General features: G+C 37.4%; 1 protein-coding gene across 8 annotated transcripts in view; it reads right to left on the bottom strand.

The window, feature by feature from the left end:
- EYA4 (EYA transcriptional coactivator and phosphatase 4) overlaps window positions 1-20,752 on the bottom strand; it is a gene marked incomplete at both ends in the record, with an annotated part of 249,408 nt that overhangs the window by 127,365 nt on the left and 101,291 nt on the right. For all 8 annotated transcript variants that reach the window (XM_080700211.1, XM_080700213.1, XM_080700212.1 and 5 more), the window contains one exon: window positions 11,504-11,553. In XM_080700211.1, the coding sequence (XP_080556337.1) occupies window positions 11,504-11,553 (50 nt within the window). The remainder of the gene's footprint in view (window positions 1-11,503; window positions 11,554-20,752) is intronic.

The following is a 20,752-nucleotide window of genomic DNA, read 5'->3' as shown; positions in this document are numbered from 1 at the left end:
CTACTTAATGAGGCCCTTTGCAACTCAGAGGGACATTGTTTCAAAATAAAGAATAAAAAATTGGGCTGGAGGTGTAGCTTGAAAGTAGAATGCCCCTGTTCCATCCCCAGTAGCACACACACACACACACACACACACACACACACACACACACACCCACAATAATTTGAATTTTGAGACTGTTTGATATTTAGTTAGAACTGATTTCAGGGATTTATGTAGGGATTTAGTAGATTCCTTGGACACTTCTCTGAGGAAAGCAGCTCAGTACACTACCATGACCAAAAGGGTGAAGATATGCCAGTTACTGAGGGTTCAATTAACAGCAAAACAGAATGCATCATTCTTTCTGGCTCACAGACACAGCTGCATCCACACCTGTAGGGATCTGTCAACACAGCCCAGAAAAGGCAAAATGATTCTGAAAAGTTCCTGTGACTGTCAGCCAAAATGATGAGGAGAATGGAGAGGAATCCACATGAGGTCAGACTTTGAAACAACACAAAACAATCCCCAGACTGGGAGGAAAAGGATTAAACTAAAATATGACTGAGGTTAACTAAGTCACAAGAGAATTAAATCACACTCTTAGAACTTCTATCTCTCTCAATCTTCTCGTCTTCAGAGGAAGTATATCTTATAACTTAAAAGAGATGGTTCAATAAATGGATAGAGTTTAATATTACTTTGCATTGTGATTAGTAATTTTCTGGAATTTTTTTTTTGGGGGGGAAACAGTGTGTATGCTAATAATGTAACTAAGTCCAAGAAATTGTTAAATAGTTCCATGGATTGTACAGTTAGATTATGTTACGGAGCTAATCTAGGGTTCGTTGGAACGAAATCCCAAAATTTTCAGGTTGGAAAAAATGCAATCTGGCAGTAATGATTTTCGTTGCATCGTGGAGACAGAAGACTGGGCTAGATGGACCTTTGATTTGACACAGCAAAATATTATGCATGAAGAGGTACCTTAGCTTTCCCTGCGGTAAAAGCAATATCACATTTAATTTTCAGACAAGCAACTGTATTCAGATAAACATTTAAGTCTTCTGGAAGCATTGCAAAAGGTATTTTACTAGCAATAAAAACATACAAGTTAATGCCTTAACTGTAGCATTGTTAAGTCATAATGACATGAGATGAATTAATTGCATTTTTCTTGTGTGATACTGATGTATCTTCTTCCAAGCTATGCCCCTAGCCATATTCTTATTTTTTTATTTTGAAACAGGGTCTTGCTAGGTTGCTGAGAGTCTCACTATATTGCTAAGGCTGGTCTTAAAGCTGTGCTTCTCCTATCTCAGCCTCCCAAGTATTGACATGTGTGTACCACCACGCCTGGCTAATTGCATTTTTAAAGGTTTTATACCTAGATCTTGAATAAATAAACATCGTGGAGCTCACTTAAAGACTAGCTATTAAGCCAAAATTAATTGTGATACCTCCTTAAAGTTGGACAGTCATTTTTCCCTTCTCTTGATAAAGTTAGAAAAGATACCAGCCGAGGCTTCTGCTGATTTTAAGCAAATACTAAGTTCTCAGCAAACTCAATTATTTTTAACTTATGAAGTGGGGAAGAGTCAGCCTTCCTTACCCATAGAATTTTTTAACGTTTTTTTTCTTTTTTACTCTCCATATGGAAAAGCTATCACATTAACTTCTTTGTACTTATAAGTACTTCCTCTATTTTTATGTTCTCCCTTCGATTTCATTACTATATTCTACTGGTGGTACTTTGGCCAGGATGAAACAAAGCTACTACAGGAAAAGAGCTGGTATAATTCCTAGAAATCACTTCACTGCCTAATTTCATTGAAATTTATATTCCCATTCACCTCTTAGTTAATGGAACAAGTGGAAAATAAAATTGCCTGATTGTGCTGAATTTCCTTTCTATACTTTGATCTCTTCTTGTTGAAAATGCTTTGCTAGTCAGAGGTCCCAAAGAGAAAAAGCAGAGAAGCAAAAGATGTTGAAAGGAGTTATTCTGGTATTGTATATGTATATGTATATGTATATGTATATGTATATGTATATGTATATGTTACAAAACGGCTTTTGTAACATAGCAGCATTCTAAGATATTTGTAAATAATTCAATGAAAGAACGAGATAAATTATTTCCTCACTTAAAGTTGAAAATAAAGGGACTAAAAATAGAATGATTAAACAACAGGATATAATAATATAATATAATATAATATAATGAAAATATTAGCCAAAAAATTCATTTGTCTAGGAGCTATTATATTAAATAAGAACCACAAATTTTCAGAGTGACTTAAATGAGGGACAAATCCACACAAAGATGTCACAGATTAGGAAAAACTGAACGTAAAAGTAATGTTTTGGCTCATGTTTTAAGATATTCTACCAAGAAGCAGGCATAATTTTAGGGGTAAGGCAAAATATGGGAAAAATATAAATATTTTTCCAGGTACCTAATTTTATGACTAATGTTACTTTTAAGAACAAAGAGCACCCAGGCATGGTGGCACATGCTTGTAATACCAGCAGTTGGGTGGCTGAGACAGGAGGATCTCAGGTTTGCAGCCAGCCTCAGCTATTTAGTGAGGCCCTCTGCAACTTAGTGAGACCCTGCTTCAAAATAAAGAATGAAAAATAGGGCTCAGGGTTGAGCTCAGAGGTAGAATGCCTATGGGTTCAATTCCTAATAGCAAACATACACAAAAAGAACAAAGACCAACAATAGTTACCAACACAGAGAAAAGCAAAAAAAGAAAAATATTCAAGGAAAGTAAATTTTTATGTGAAGCACATTATATCTCTTCTCATATGACATCAATTTTAACAGTCTTAGGAAACAGCAAATACTGTTCCTGATGTCCGGCTTTTAGTATCTTCATGTAATGTTATTTCTGCCATCCAAGCACTAACCAGGCTGGACCCTGCTTAGCTTCCGAGATCAGACGATCAGGCGCGTTCAGGGTGGTATGGCCGTAGACCATGTAGTGTTATTTCTAAGAGACATTTTGCCTTACTTGTACTGCATGGATTTGTAAATTCTCTTTTCCCCAATCCACCTCGTACATCTACAGCCCAAGAATTTCTTTCCAGAAGAAGAATTAAGGCCAAGCAAGACAAAAAATGTGCTGATACACATATGTCACTCCAAGAATTCTCTGGAAAAAGTCTCCACACCCAATTTAATTACTTCCCTACCGTAAAAACACTTTCCATTTGCATTTATTCTAATCATTTCTGATCCAAAAACCAACACAATATAAAGCTAGCTAAATAAATGAATGACGGTTACTTCAGGTTCCAAGTGAGGTAGCATTTTGTAAGGCACTGGGTCTCCAGCCTGGATTGTATGCTGATACAGTAGTTCATTTTAAGCTTAATATTTTACTTAAGATTTTTTAGAATGGAATCACCAAGCCTAGGCTTTAGATTTTACATCTTAATTGAGCCTCCCTGTCTCTGTCTGTCTCTGTCTGTCTCTCTATCTCTCTGTCTTTCTCTCCCTCTCTGTCCCCCTCTCTTTCTCTCTCTCCAAAGAAGCAGTGAGGATGAGAAAAGGAAGGAGAGAGAGAGAAAGAGAGAGAGGGAGAATGAACATTTTTGGTCCTTAATGGGCAAAATCAATGTACCCATATAGGCAGGTACTAAAGTACTTCTGCTTAGTATTTATAATAAATGCACCGTTTTGATGTTATAAAAACAACCTCTGTGCCTGCATATGAGAAAAACCATATATTTATTCATTTATCTATTTATTTGTGGTGTTGGGGATTGAACCTAGGGGCATCCTACCTCAGAGCTATACTCTCAGCTCTATTTTATTTTTATTTTGAACGGGGTCTCACTAAGTTACTGAAGGCCTCACAGAGTTGCTGAGGTTGGCTGAGAACCTTCTTGTTTCAGTCTCCAAAGTACTGGGATACAAGCATGCGCCACCATCCCAGGCTTGAGGATAACTATTTTAAGCATTCCTCTGAGTTAATTATTGACAGGTTAACTACACAATACCTATTCTTATTGCATCCTTTTCTGTGCAGAGTGTTCCTTAGCATACTTTTATCATTTTCTTGATGTCTATCTTTATCATAACTGAGTGCATTTTTGGTATCCCCAGACCTGACATTGGTGAATAAATACAGGATACAAGAAAAGCCACATCTTGAATTCACATCGACTAGAGAGTGGAGATTGGCCAGTACAACAGAAGTCAGAGGAGAGCCCAGCCACTATCAAAGTGTCTGGAGAGCCATGTACTGGTAAGTGACCAAAGGTCCTCTGGATTAACTTTGTACCTTAAGTTTTAAGAAAGTACCTATTTTGGAAGACGCTGGGTTCTGGGGGGCGGGGGTTGTGCACAGGGCATGCCAGCTGGGGCCTGGGTCGTGGGACTCTGGGTCCCGGCCGAACTGCGAGTAGCACGCCAGACCCCTGGAGAAACCAGGCCCAGTAAGATGCTGGGTTCTGGGCGGGGGTCGCGCGCGGGGCACGCCAGCTGGGGCCTGGGTTGCGGGACTCTGGGCCCCGGGCCGAACTGCGAGTAGCACGCCAGACCCCTGGAGAAACCGGGCCCAGAACAGAAAAAGATAAAGAAAAATATCGGAGAGGAGGTAAGAAAGCCGTTATGGATGCCAGGACACTGGAGATGCAGACAAAACTTATCTAAATGCACTGGAACTTATGGAAAAATTCGCCGTGAAAGAGGACTGCTATTTCTCTATATTGTTAAGAATCTCAGACATCACATATAAGGAGAGAGTTTAGCGGAGACCAAGGAGAAATGCGGTGTTGAAAGAGTTCTCCGCGATGGTGGTGGAGACTTGTATTCAGGAGAAGCAGAAACCGGATCTTACCAACTTTATTTTTTTGGAGAAATTACACCAAATGTCGAATGCTACCATCACGCATGCTTAGGAACACTGGACAACATTCAGAGTGGAAAAAGAGCCTGGGAAGGATTTGAAACGGTGGAGGCAGTGGCAATGCCAGTGGCCAATATTCGGGGGAGGAAGAGATCTGATACATTACACCTGGAACCTTTGAAATAATAACCACAGAGACAGTGATCGGAACCTGCTGAGGGGTTAGGCGGGCGCCAGGGCCAGTGGCCGACATCGGAGCTTGCTGTGAGGCAAGGCCACTACTGAGGCCTCCGTGGCCGGGATTGGAACCTGCAGAGGGGTTAGACCGATGCTGGGGCCAGCAAGGCCGGCATTGGAGCCTGCCATGAGGCAAGGCTTGTGCTAGGGCCTCCGAGGTCGGGTCCGGAACTTGCTGAGGGGTTAGGCCGGTGCTGGGGCCAGCGAGGCCGGCATCGGAGCCTGCCGTGAGGCAAGGCCGGTACTGGGGCCTCCGAGGCCAGGATAAGAGCCTGCCGAGGGGTTAGGCCGGTGCTGGGGCCAGCGAGGCTGGCATCGGAGCCTGCCGTGAGGCATGACCAGTGCTGGGGCCTCCGAGGCCGGGATCGGAGCCTGCCGAGGGGTTAGACCGGTGCTGGGGCCAGTGAGGCCGGCATCGGAGCCTGCCTTGAGGCAAGGCCGGTACTGGGGCCTCGAGGCCAGGATAAGAGCCTGCTGAAGGGTTAGGCCGGTGCTGGGGTCAGCGAGGCCGGCATTGGAGCCTGCCGTGAGGCATGACCAGTGCTGGGGTCTCCGAGGCCGGGATCAGAGCCTGCCGAGGGGTTAGGCCGGTGCTGGGGCCAACGAGGCCGGCATTGGAGCCTGCCGTGAGGCTAGGCCGGTGCTGGGGCCTCCGAGGCCGGGATTGGAATCCTGCCAAGGGGTTAGACCGGTGCAGGGGCCAATTGCCAGCATCGGAGCCTGGCGTGAGGCAAGTTCACTCCTGCGGCCTACAAGGCCGGGACCAAAGCCAGCTTAGGGGTTAGACCGGTGCAGGGGCCAGCGAGACCAGAACTGGGGCCTCCCATGAGGCAAGGCCGCTGCTTGAGCCAGCGAGGTCTGGATCAGTCCACTGAGTAGCGAGGCCACTACTGGGACCATCAAGAGTGGGATCGGTACTTGCAACGCAGCATGAACAGAGAAATATCGCAGAAAATATAAATCAGACGCTTTTCTTAATCAGCAATATCTAGGAGGAAAAGGGCAACAGGAAGAGGTTGAGCTATAGAAAGGGCCCTATAGTGAAGCAACTAATGTGACCAATCAGAGGGTATGTAATACTGGAGGATGGAGCCTCTTTAAAATGCAGGAGGTACATAAACAAATGTATCAAAGTAAATCACCAAAGAAGCGTGGGATGGAGGGAGGGGGAGGGAATGGGATGGGGGCTGGAGGAGGGCTAAATGGATGATGTGTGCTTGTATATCCTCTCAAGTCTTGTACTCCAATGTGATTGATATATGACTACAATGCACCAATTTAAAAAATAAATTAATAAAAAAAAGAAAAATGGATGGAACTGGAGGACATTATGCTAAGCGAGGTTAGCTGCAAAAAGTAAGAAATCAGATGCTTTTCCTAATATGTGAAAGCTAAGGTGAAATGGGTCATAGGAGGATTTACAGGTGAAAAAGGAGATCCTATGGAGGAGCAAACAAGGCAACCTAACTGAGGGGATGGGAGGGGGAAAGAAGGAAACTCTCTAAAGTACATGATGTACTTAAACAAACATATCGATGTCAACCATTAAACCAAGCATAGGAAGGAGGGATGGGGAGGGAATGGGGTGGGGATGGAGTAGGGTCTAACTGGGCAATAGGTGCATGTATGTCTACACAAGTTTTTTATCCCATTATGACGTATGAATACACTCCACCAATAAATAATTAAAAATAATAAAATAAAATAAAATAATAACTGATAAAAAGAAAAAAAAAGAAAGTACCTATTTTGGTTTGTTTTTTCTTTTTTAATTGTGCATAGTTTTAGAGTTCTTAGAAAGTAATTCGTCTAATTTTACTCACTTATATTGCACATCATGTAATTTTAAGAAGTTGTTAGCTGGGCATGGTGGTGCACACTTGTAATCCCAGTGCTTGAGAGGCTGAGACAGGAGGATTAAAGCTTCAAGGACAGTCTTAAATATTAGTGAGACTCGTATCAACCTAGAGAGACCCTATTTCAAAATAAAAATAAAAATAAAAATAGGGTTGAGGGTGTAGACTGGAAGTAGAATGCCCCAGCTCCATCCCTAGAACTCTTCCCAAAAAATTATAAAAAAAAGAAATTGGCAATCAATGCCAAATCACTGCTAATTACTGGGAATAACATCGATTTTTTAATTTACAGATATACACATACATGCATATTATTAAATGGTATTATTATTATATTTAAAGTCTCTAATATAATAAAATAATAAAAATTTTAAAAGTATACTTTTCCCCCACTTTTTTCAGTGCTGGGGATTGAACCCAGGGCCTAGGGCATGCTAATAAGCACTCTACCACTGACCTATATTCCCAGACCTAAATTATACTTTTAAGGCCATGCTGGCTGAGATTTTGTAAATAAAAATAAAAATGATCTCATTTCAGGCTTAAATTAACTGAGCTCCAAATTCTGTTTCTTCTCTTAACACGCTGATGCCAGCTGTGAACACCAAGTCATTGTGACAGCATCTGACTTGCTTAAAATTTACGTAAGCATAATATTATATGTCAAAAATCTTGAGTGGCCTCAAGTGTAAAACACTGATATGAGATATTAATAATAAAGATGATATTGTTCTGCTTTTCCTACTAAACCTCAAGAAAATGCTCTCTGCAAAAATATCTAATTATTCCCATAATCCTTGAAAAGTAGTCAAAGTTCAGTTACTTATGGAAGTCAACAAAATAATCAGGAAGGAAGTACCTACAAGTACCAGCACTCTGGCCTTCTGTTCACACATCCTAGATTAGAATTTGTAGGGGAAACATTATGTTTCATTAATTTCCTAATACTTCTATAACCTAAAATTAATTGGTTCTATTTTTTTTGTTGGTGGTGGTACTGAGATTGAACCAAGAAATATTTTACCTTTGAGCCACACTCCCAGCCCCTTTTTACATTTTATTTTGAAACAGAGTCTTTTTAAGTTGAGGCTGGCCTCAAATCTGAATCCTGTCTCAGCCTCCCAAGTACTGAGATTATGGGCATGTGCCAGCATGCCCAACTTCTTTGGTTTCATTTTTATATAAAGAACAAAGGTCAAATGTTAATAATCCTGTATCATATTACATGCTATTAATGATCCAAAGGAAAAAAACCATATAATCATTTTAATATGTAGAGAAATCAATTATAGGAATATCATGCTGAATTAAAACAAAGAAAGACTTATTCAAAGGGAAAATGGCTGGTATATACTCTAATCTTGCTCTCCCCAAAGAAAACATGATGGCCATTAATATTTTATCTAGATCTGTATTGTTCTGTTGTGCCAAAAAAAATCACTACACACATTATACACTAGAACAAGTAGGACAAAACAAACCAGTACCCTTCTCACAATTAAATACACATTTCTTAATGTAATAGGATAAGTCATCATATCACTAATGTCATATTAAGGACATGTATTTATTATTGTCATGGTATTTATAATACTTTTACTTATCCATTTAAAATTTAAACTCATATTGTGAAATAAAAGCAATGAAAATGCATAAGCCTAAAAAAATTTGTCGATCATCTGGTTCAACTGCAAACAACTAAATAGTGCTAAATTCCTGTATGAAGTGGCCTGACTACTTTAATTCATCATTTCTACCAGCTCTCAGTAACAAAGAAAGAGAGAATGTCAAGTTAATGTTAAGTTTACTAAATGAACTTTCAAAATCTTGCAAGGTTTCGTGAAAAAGAGAAAGAAATATTAAAACTTTTCCTTTTTGGTAAACACAGTTTTGGTGATTACTTAGTACTGGCCACAATTCCAGATAGAAATACATTATAAGAAGTGATTAGAAAGAATATTAAGGTTAACTTAAAACAGTATTTATGGAAATACTTTTTTTTTTTTTTGGTGGTCCTGGAGATGGAACCCAGGGGTCTTCTACCTCCGGGCTACACTCCCAGACCTATTTTATATTTTATTTGGAAACAGGGTCTCTTAAGCCAGCTGAGCCTGGCTTCGAACCCTTGTGATCCTCCTGTCTCAGCCTCCCAAGCGCGGGGATTACAAGCATGCACCACCATGCCCGGCTTCTGGAAATACTTTTTAAAGTAGTTCTAGAGATATTTCTATTATCATTCTTTAAAACTGACTTCAAAGCCCAGCATGGTGACGCACACTTGTAATCTCAGTACAACAAATTGACTTTAATTGCTGTTTTTTTTAATTAATGTTCTTCTGACTAATGGTGCCCTAACCAGGTAACATATGATTTCTATACACATAAGTTATTTAAGAAACTCCGGAGTACAAATAGGAAAAGGAAAACTAAAACTATTCCTATTTGCAGATGACAATATACTTAGAAGATGCATCAAACTCAACCAAAAGGCTTATAGAACTGATCAACAAATTCAGCCAAGTGTCTGGATACAAATTCAATCTTAAAAAAAAAAAATCAGAAGCTTCCTTTTTTGCCAACCATAAATCTACTGTAAAAGAAATCCAGAGACCACTTCTACTCACATATTCCCCCCAAAACACAAAAATTCTTAGAAATAAACCTAACAAAGGAGGTAATATACCTCTACAAAGAAAACTACAAAACATTAGAAAAAGAAAACCAAAGAAGACCTTAGGAGATGGAAAAATTTTCCCTGCTCTTGGATAGGCAGAATAAATATTATCAAAATTACCATTCTTCCCAAAATGATCTACAGATTCAGTGCAGTACCATTAAATTACCAATGTCATTTTTGTCAGACATAAAAAAGTCAGTCCTCAAATTCATTTGGAACAACAAAAAACCCAGAATAGCCAAAATAGCTCTCAGCAACAAGAACCTAGCAGGAGAGATCACAATACCTGACTTCAAAGTATACTACAAAGTCATAGTAATGAAAACAGCATGGGATTGGCACAAAAACAGACACATAAACCACTGGGGCAAAATAGAAGACTTAGAAACAAATACACACACTTATAGCCAGTTGAATTTTTTTTAACAAAGGGGCCAAACAATACACTGGGGAAAAAAAGATAGCCTCTTCAACAAATGGTGTTGGCGAACCTGCTTAACCATATGCAGAAAAATGGAAATAAATCCCACTTTCTCACCCTACACAAGAGTTCATTCAAGATGGATCAAAGATTTGGAAATCAGACCAGAGGCTTGCAGCTCCATGAAGACGGCATAGGTAGATCCAAACTTCAATACATAGGCACAGGTAAGAACTTTCTCAACAAGACCTCAAAGGCACAAGAAATTGAGAAGGATAAATACATGGGATTGCATTAAACCGAAGAGCTTCTGCACAGCAAAGGAAACTACCAAGAACCTCAACCAAGTGCCAAAAGAATGGGAGAAAAATTTTGCCTACTACTCCTCTGATAGAGAACTAATATCTAGAATATACAGAGAACTCAAGAATTTGACCTCTAAGAAAACAAATAACCCAATCAAAAAATGAGCAAGTACACTAATTATATGCTTCAAAAAGGAAGAAATTGAAGAAATTCAAATGGCCAATAAACATATGAAAAAATGTTCAACATCATTAGCAATGAGAGAGGTGAAAATCAAAACTACCTTGAGATTTCTCCTAACTCCAATTAGAACGGCAATCATTAAAAACACAAACAACAAATGCTGGCAAGGGTGTGGAGAAGTGGGAACTCTAAAACATTATTGGTGGGATTGCAAATTAGTGCAACCACTTTAGAAAACAGTATGGAGGAGCCTCAAATGAATGGGAATGAACCTACCCTAAAATCCAGCAATACCACTTCTAGGTAGCTACCCAAATGAATGGAAACCAAACTACCAAACTAATGCATGCATATCTATTGTTCATAGCTCTACAATTCACAGTTGCCAAACTATGGAACCAGCCAAGATGTCCATCAAGAAATGAAATGATTACAAAACTGTGGTATATGTACACAATGAAATTTTACTCACCTATAAAGAAGAATAAAATTATGTTATTTGTAGGAAAATGGATGGAACTGGGGAATATTATGCTAAGTGATTTCAGTCAGTCACAAAAAGTAAAAAATCAGATGTTCTCCCTAGTATGTGGAAGCTATGGAGAAAATGGGTCATGGGAGGAACTCTAGACTAAGAAGAAGAAACCTTAGATGAGCAAATATGGTTATTTAACTAAGGGGGGATGGAAGGGAGAAAAAGGGAAATTCTCTAATGTATATGATGTATCAAAGTCAGACACTAAGCCAAACATGAGAAGGAAGAAGGGGTAAGTAAATGAGGGGGAATTGGGGAAGGGCTGAGTGATGTGTGCATGTATGCCTATACCATCTTGTACTCCATTAAGATTTATGATTATAATGAACCAAGAAAAAAAGAAACTCAATGTTTTAAATCTCAAAACTGATATATCTGAATAATTTTCAAAAATTTCATTTTTTTTTCTTCAGTGAAGTCTTGATCTTTATTTTACTATACCTGGAATTCTGAGGTTCTGAAACATCAGATTCTGTGCACGTTTTCTTTACCTGTTAAGAAAAGAACGCTAGTTATTCTCATGTGAAAATACAACTTTCTCACTCAGTTTCACACACTTGTTAATATAGATACAGCTCTGCTCACCAAGATCTTTATAAAATACTCCCCCACTTAATAGCAACAGCATGCAGTACTAAATACTGTATTTTATTATTATCCCATGAACAGCTGCCAAATTCACTTCTCTGGTCTCCATTAGTATGTAAAATGTTCAGCTGAAATAGCTAGAGACTAGCCGAACTAGAAACAAAGAAACCAAAGAACCAAGTTTCCCACTTAGGAACTAGAAAGCCATACTGTTCTCCATCCACTAAGAAATGTTTTTCCAATGGCTACTGCTTCTGTCTCCTGCTAAAGCACGCAATAATAAACACCAGGTTCTGGGGCAGAGCATGGTGTTAGCTAAAACGTTTTCTCAATGACTATGTTTTCTATATGTCTCAGAATATCTATTAAGTTTAAACATAGCTTCTAGACCTTTCACATATATTAGCAGTATATTTCACAGATTATATTTCAACTTTGGGGTTTTTAACCCACCAAATGTAAAGAGTGGAAATAACTTTTGCTTCTGAGGCAGGCTATCCATTTCTGGACAGCAGTATGTGGTATGTCCTCTAAAACAAAGTAAAGCTCATATCCACCACCTTTCACATTTTAATTTCAAGTGCAAATGCCTATGCCTGATAATTGTGGTCTTAAACATGTTATATGCATAGCTGACTCAACTTCAAAAAATCCTTTAGTTATTTTTGGAACTGAACAATACACATTTACAGCTCCACTGTCATGCAATCTAGTTGTTCTTACTGGGATGGCCTGCCTAGCAGTTTTAATATTTGGCATGGAAGTGAAAAAAACTACTGGATGAATACCATGGTCATACTCATATGATGTGAATTTGAAACTGAATGGTATCACTTTAAAAAAAAAAAAAACGTTTTCTTGATGTGGTGGCACACACTTGTAATTCCAATCCTTCAGAGGCTGAGACAGGAGGATCACAGGTTTGCAGCTAGCTTCAACAGCTTAGGGAGGTAACTGCAATTTAATGAGACACCCCCCCCCCCATTTCAAAATAGAAGACTAGCCAGGCATGGCAGCCCACACTTGTAATCCTAGCATTGGGGAGGCAGAGACAGGAGGATCACAGTTCTTGGACAGCCTCAGCTACTACTTAGGCCCTTCACAACTCAGTGAGACCCCATTTCCAAAATAAAAAGAACTAAAAAATAGGGCTGAAGGTGTAGCTCGGAGGTAGAATGCCCCTGGGTTCCATTCCCAATACTGTAAAAATAAATAAATAAGCCAGGCATGGTGGCACACGCTTGTAATCCCCTCGCTACTTGGGAGGTGGAGACAGGAGGATCGCACAGGTTCGAAACCATCCTGAGACCCTGTTTCCAAATAAAAATATAAAAATGGTCTGGGAGTGTAGCCCAGAAGTACAAGGGTTGCCAGGAACCCCAGTACCACCAAAAATAAACAAATAAACAAATAAACAAATAAACAAATAAATAAATACATAAACACACACACATATATACATACATAAACAAATGACTAAAATATGAGTGGGGGTATAGCTTGGAATTAGAATGCCCTTGCGTTCCATTCCAGTACTGCCAAAAAAAAAAAAAAGTTTTGAGTTGTGAAGATACAGCATTGTATTCCTAGCTCACAAAGCAATTCCTTCCTCCTTTGATTCAAAAGAACGATTAACACACACACACACACACACACACACACACACACACACACACACCCCTACAATATTTAAAAAAAAAACCTATCTTTTACTTTCATTTCCAAACCTAGACATTTGTGTAGTCTGGAAAATCAATTATTTGCTTGATTAACTTTGTACTCTTTTTCTTCCTGTGTATACATTTATGCAATATGGAAATAAAACTGTCTAGCAAAGATATTGTCTTTCTGCCCTTCTATGTAACTTCTCTTATGCCCTTACCATGGAACTCAGCACCATGAAAGAGAGGAATGAAGAAGTGTTTTCAGAAATAATTAGAACAAGAAAGAAGGGGATACTTTTCTTATTATGTCAACACAAAACTCACTAAAAACCACCGATCAGAACTGTGTGTCTGTTAAAAAGTTGTCCCAGAGAAATAAGAACCAAATAGGAAAGATACTGAAAAACAGAACCCTTTCTTCTCATGTCCATCCATATCCTCTGATTCAACATGAGTAACTATGTAAGATACCCAGGGAAGACACAAACATCGCCCAAAGCAAATGCCCACTGTCCCCAAGACCTTAGCAACTCAACTCTTGGTCTGGTGGAAAAAATCCAGAACTCCACAGAGAAAAAGACAATCCTGCCTAAGACTCAGAGCCAAATACGCTTCTTGTAACTCATTAACAAAGCATTTTTCCTTACGATCCATGGCTTTCCAAAGCATCATTGTCCAAATGACTTATGAATAAGCTCTGATTGTTTTAATATGTTCTCAAAGTAATAACTAGAATACACAAAGACATGTCTATTTGTTCTTTTGCTACCTAGTACCCACGAGTCCCAGGCTTGCAACTACCATAATGTGAAGAAAGACTTAGATATTCTTCCAATGTTGTTACAGCTGTGCATTCATCCACATGGTTGTTACTAAGATTTCCATTCACTTTGTTCATGGTTAAAGGAGGGAAGGGTAAGATTCAGGATCCTGTGACTTCTACAGGGGAGCTTTATTTCAAGTATGGTGGGTGTTTTGAGAACAAATCCCTCCCCATTCATAAGGACAATGAGAAAAGCAGCAGGAGGAGTGACTTCTGAACTGTGTCTTGAAGAACACAGGCCTCAAGACTTCACCCAGAGAACAACAGCATTTCACTGGCAGGGGCTTGTCAGAGGAATGGCACTGTGAAGCCCTTCTACCTCATAAAGGCCTTGGGAATGAAGCTTTGGGCAGTGCAGACAGTGTAGGGTTTAAAGAGAACAGAAAGATCCTTGAAGGTAGTGTGGAGAGAAACAAAGTGAAGAATGAAAGAATAGGTAAAGACTTCCTGCAATGAGAGAGGATATAAATTTCATACATGCAGAGATGACCTGACCTTGAAAAGATGCTCCCTAAATACCTAAATACTAGTGTACTATGTAAACCACTCAACAAATCAGTGAGAGAAAATGAAGGTCTGAGACAAGACAGGAGATACAGGGAGAAGAGAGGGAGAAGAGAGGGAGAGAGAGAGAGAGAGAGAGAGAGAGAGAGAGAGAGAGAGAGAGAGAGAGAGAGAGAGAGAGAGAAAATGAATGTGTGTGTGTTTGGTGCTGGGGACTAACTGAATCCAGGGGCATTCTACCTCTGAGCTACATCCTTAGCCTATGTTATTTTTTATTTTGAAACAGGGTCTCGCTAAGTTGCTGAGGGCCTCAGTGAATGGCTGAGGCTGGCTGCCAGTCTGTGGTCTTCCTATCTCAGCCTTCCAAGAACTGGGATTACAAACAGGCGACACCACGCACAGCTTCTACTTTTGGATTTGTTTTGAAGGAGTGGAAGCAAGCAGACCAAGTGATGAGGCAGAACTTTGTGTTCACACTTGAATCAAATCCTTTTATTTTAATATACACACACAAGGAGGTGGGTAAAAACATACATGCCAACAAGGAAAAGGCAAATGAAGTGAACTTTAACCTGCTTAATGTCTCCAGATAAATTATAAAAATCACTTGCAGAATCAAAACATGACAAAGAGCTAATATTTTAATTATTTTAAAAGAACTATTATTATTTAATGGACACATAAATATAAGACTACTGAGTTTTTGAATATCAAAAAGTGAATGAATAATAGCTAATGCTTTGGGTGTTTATTTTATACCAGGCACATTGCTTAGGTAAATATTATTTTTGTCCCAATTCCTACATAATAATCCTGAAGACCAGAAAGCAGTTTATATAGGAAATTTTGAATTTGAGTTTGTGAGAGCATTTCAGTCATTGCATTCAAAAAAACTTAAACTTCATAAACATATAAGCCAAAATGTTTAAAATGAAGATAAAAACATCTTAATATTGAAGAGTTCAATTTCTAGTATGCCATAATAATGACAATTTCTGCCATTTATTAAACAATTATTCTATTCTCACTATGCTAGACTATAAAGATGTGATTTAATTTAGTCCATGATGTCAGGTATGATGGATAAAATCCCCCTTTTATAAATAAGAAAATCAATAGGTAAAGAGGTTAAACAACTTACTCAACACCCACCCCCCCACTGGACATTACTGAGTTCCTGGGGGAAACTGTCTAGGTACTGAGATGAACTCCAACCAAGCAGTTCAACAGAGTAGCCGCTCAGCACAATGAACTGAGATATGCTGTAAGTGGAAAAGGCACACTGGATTTCAAATTCTTGGTGTGAAAAAAGTAAAATCTCTTAATATTTTTATGTGGAGAAATTAAATATATTTTGAATATACAGAATAAAATAAAATAATTCCCCTTATTTTTCTTGGCTTTTCTCATGTAGCTACTAGAAAATTAAAAATACATGATTGACATGGCCATATCTCTATTAATCGGGTTTGACATAGACCAAGCAGAACTTGCTTGCATGGATAATTAATTCTAGAGGAAGCAACATACAGTAAATATGTAAACTGGTAAAGAAAGAAAATGTCAGCAGGGAAAGGTGTAGAATGTAGAAATATGGGGCAGAAAAGACTAGCCAATGATTAAACAATTCTTTTTAAAAATTGTTTTTCTATTTTTTTCTTGTGCTGATAATTGAACTGAGAGGCATGTTACCTCTGAGGTATACTGCCAGTTCTATTTATTTTTTATTTGAAAACAAGGTCTCCAGAAGTTGTTGATGCTGTACGTAAACCTATGATTCTCCCATCTCAGCTTCTTAAGTACTGGGATTACAGGTATGTGCCACCATGCCTGGATTATTATGTATCCCTATTTATCCCTAAAATTATTTAAACTGTACTTATATGATCAAGATAAAGTATGTTTTTAAAGAAATTGTAGAGAATGTGTGATTATTTCTTATTATTGAGAATAAGAAATAATTTGAATGTCTGGAGAATATATGTAGAAAGTATAATATCTAGAATGGTTTGCATCATGACAATTATATTGAAGTGTAACAATCAATCTTAATTTTTTACACATTTTCTAACAACTTGTTGCTTTGAGAAGTTTGCAATCTTTTGAGGAGAAACAGAATTAACTCATAAAAAAGTGCACAAACAAGAATGGATTTCTTTTTATCCCATCTACATCTTCTAAGAAAAGCTGGAATCAATTATCCCAATTATTTCCTACTAAATCTTGTTGTTTATAATTCCTGAAACATTAACAATAATAAAAAGTGTAGAGGGTGGAATAATGGAAAAAGATATTTTCAAAAGACTTCTTTTAAGATTTCATTTTGTTTCAAAATGAACTCTTAAGATTAAGTATTACAATGTACTATATAATAACAACAAAAGATGGATATTTTCAACTAAAAATTCAAGATGAAAACTTTGAAAATAAATGTTTGTTGATGTCATAAATAATTTATTATAAATATATTTATGGATGGTATGTAAGACAGCATTTTTTTTTTTACTGAACTGTGTAGGAAATACAATGTAAATTAGATTTGAATGCATTTACTGCTTAAGGAAAGCATGGATAAATAAGTATATATAAAGATAAGATTTATCCCCAAATGCCTATTATATTGTAGACTATGACATACCAAACTCCTTGCAAATACAAAAAGTAATACAAAAATTACGATCAAAGATTTAGACCTGTCAACTTTGCATTTTAAATGAATTATTTAAATGTGAATCTAACTGAATATCATTTATAGAAATACTGTAACACAATAATATTTTGGATAAATGTGCACTGAATAGAGTTCATTTTGTGACTATATTAAGTAAAATAATTGAACAATTTCCTGATGAAGCAGAGTGGCACCTAACTTTAGTTATCTTTAGGTTCTGACTTAATCTAAATTAAGACTTCTTCAAATATCAATGGTTACATAACTTTTTTAAGTTTTTCTAATCTAAGTACTAGGGAAAACAGTTGGCCATATTTTAATTTTAAGTGAAATAATGAAATGTAAACTACTTTCTTATAATTATTCAGTTTTATTCTAGAGATTTAATTATGCTTTCATTTAACACTTCAGTTGAATGACTATCATGTGGAGTTTTTAGAAAAATTGATAAGCAATTGATACACAGGGTTTAATGGGCTAAATCATCCTGGCCTTTAGTTAGCAACATTCAATACAAATGAAACTGTATCCATTCCTGCCAACTTCAGGATACATATATAACTTAAGAAAATTTAAAAGTAGATATATGAATTAATTAAAAACTGAGTCCAAATAGCAGTAATTAGAATATTCAATAAAATATACACATTTTACAATGTATTTACTCTTTGGCCAAAAATTATTCCAATATTTAGGTACAGTACTGAAAAGTGTGTGTGTGTGTGTGTATATATATATATATATATATATATATATATATATGTTCATTTTCTGGGTAAAATATTTACACATTAATACCAACCTAGAGCTTAATATGAGATTATGAACCTAGAACTTAATAAAAGATATAATTCAATGTGATAACCTGTGATCACTTGTGGGTCAAAGTAACTATAATTTATGTTAAGAAGATCATCATTGAGTTGTACTGTTTGGACTTTTTTTTGTGTGTGTGGGTCTGGAAATGGAACCCAGGGGCACTTGACCTCCGAGCTACACTCCCTGCCCTATTTTTTATTCTTTATTTTGAAACACGGTCTCACTAAGTTGCAGATGGCCTCACTAAGTAGCTGAGGCTGTCTTCGAACCATGATTCTCTGGTTTCAGCCTCCTGAATGCTGGGATTACAACCGTGCGCTACCAAGCCGGCTTTCTGCAGTGTTTTCAACATAAATGGGTATTGGATTTTGTGAATGCTTTTTCAGCATCTATTGATATAATCATGCGGTTTTTGTTCTCAATTATATTTATGTGGTGAATAACGTGTATTGATTTGCATATTTTGAATCAGCCTTACTTTTCTGGGATGGAACCAACTTGGTCATGGTATACAATTATCTTGATATGGGCTGAGATTCCCTCTAACCCCAATCAGAGTGGCAAGCATAAAGAAATCAAATAACATCAGATGCTGGCGAAGATGTGGGGAAAGAGGAACTCTTTTACACTGTTGGTGGGAGTGCAAACTAGTTCAGCCACTATGTAGATCAGTGTAGAGATTCCTTAGAAAACTGGGAATAGATCCACCATATGATCTGGCTATACCTCTTCTGGATATATGTCCAAAAGGGTTGAAATCAGAGAACTACAATAACATATGCATACCCATGTTCATAGCAGCACAATTCATATTAGCCAAAATATGGAACCAACCTAAGTCTCCATCAACAGATGAATGGATTGCAAAATTATGGGAAATTCACACAATGGAATTCTATTTAGCTATAAAGAAGAACAAAATCATGTCAACCTAAGTCTCCATCAACAGATGAATGGATTGCAAAATTATGGGAAATTCACACAATGGAATTCTATTTAGCTATAAAGAAGAACAAAATCATGTCATTCGTGAGAAGATGGAAAGACCTGGAGAATATTATGTTAAGTGAGATCAGCCAAGCACAGAAAGAGAAGGGACATATGTTTTCTCTAATATGCCCAAACCAGGGAGTATTAGGGATACCATAGAACTCCAGAAAATGGAGGAGAAACCTCACCAAAGCTAGAATGGAAAGATAGGAGAGGAAGAAAGCTGAGGTCGATTAATGAAGGCGCTACATCCAAATATGTGTAAAAGTATGAATGTAGCATGGTCAGCCTGGACACTCATTGTTGGGGGGGGGAGGGGAAGTGGGGGGAGAGGGTTTCAGTCATAGTCTGAATGTATGCCATTTTCAATATGTTCCACATAAAAATAAAAAATAAGCCGGGCCTGGTGGCACACGCTTGTAATCCCCACGCTTGGGAGGCTGAGACAGGAAGATCGCACAGGTTCGAAGCCAGCCTCACCTACTTAGTGAGACTCTCAGCAACTTAGTGAGACCCTTTTTCCAAATAAAATATAAAATAGGTCTGGGAGTATAGCCCAGAGGTAGAAAGTCCCTAGGTTCCACCCCAGTACCACCAAAATTAATTAATTATTTCATTAAAACATTAAAAATAAATAAATAATAAATAAAATAAAGAGAAACCGCTGTGAAAATTTTAAAAATAAAGAATAAAAAAATAAGGCTGAGGTGTCTCTCGGAGGTAGAATGCCCCTGGGTCCCATCCCCAGTACCACACACACACACAAAAAGTTCAACTAATGTCTTTCATATACAAAATGCTGAAATTACATATTTTATCATCATTTTGACTTATTATTATTAATACTAATTTATTGATGCATTGTAGTTAAACATCATAATGAAGTTCAGTGATGGAAGCATACATGCACACAGCACTTGGTGTGTTTCTCTCCGAATCCTATCCCGCTCCCTCTCTTCTCCATATATATTATTGAAATTAGTATTTATACCTTAAAATATGACCAGAACATTATTTAAACTGTTTGTGTGATCAAGTTGCATTTGTCCCCTTCCAGCATCCCTCTTCACATTCTCTCATTATCCTCCTAGTATCTCTTCTCACTTAAGTCCCTTCTGTTTCCCAATTTCTCTCTAGCTTGTGAATAATTCGTCCATACTTCTTCCAGTTGAGTCTCAAGTGCCAAATCCTATTGTATAAAATGCTAATATAATCTTGATGATTTTTTTTGTGGAGGAAAAAAAGAACCAAATTAATCTTTAAAAAATCCACACTTTAATGCCACTGGGTTCACTCCCCAGTACTGAAAAAATAAAATAAAAGAGAAACCATGGTCCAAGTAAAAAAAAAAAAAATTCCACACTTTGTGGCTTTACTAAATTTTATGTAGCTAAGAAAAAATTAGTTGAAAAAGACAAAAATACGTATTTTACATGCTATCTATTAAATTTCTGTCTGAAAATATAAAAAAGAAAAAAGAAATAAAACAAATTATTGTTTATTTAAGAAATAAAACAAATTATAAAACAAATTATTAAATGATATACAACTACTGTTATAAAGTATGTGTTTCCTTATCAAAATAAATAAATAAACTTACAGCTCTAAAACAGATACATCTCTTAAATCTT

Source organism: Muscardinus avellanarius (genome assembly GCF_963383645.1).
Source record: "Muscardinus avellanarius genome assembly, chromosome: 8".
Lineage (NCBI taxonomy): Eukaryota > Metazoa > Chordata > Mammalia > Rodentia > Gliridae > Muscardinus > Muscardinus avellanarius.
This window is presented reverse-complemented; position numbering and strand designations above follow the sequence as displayed.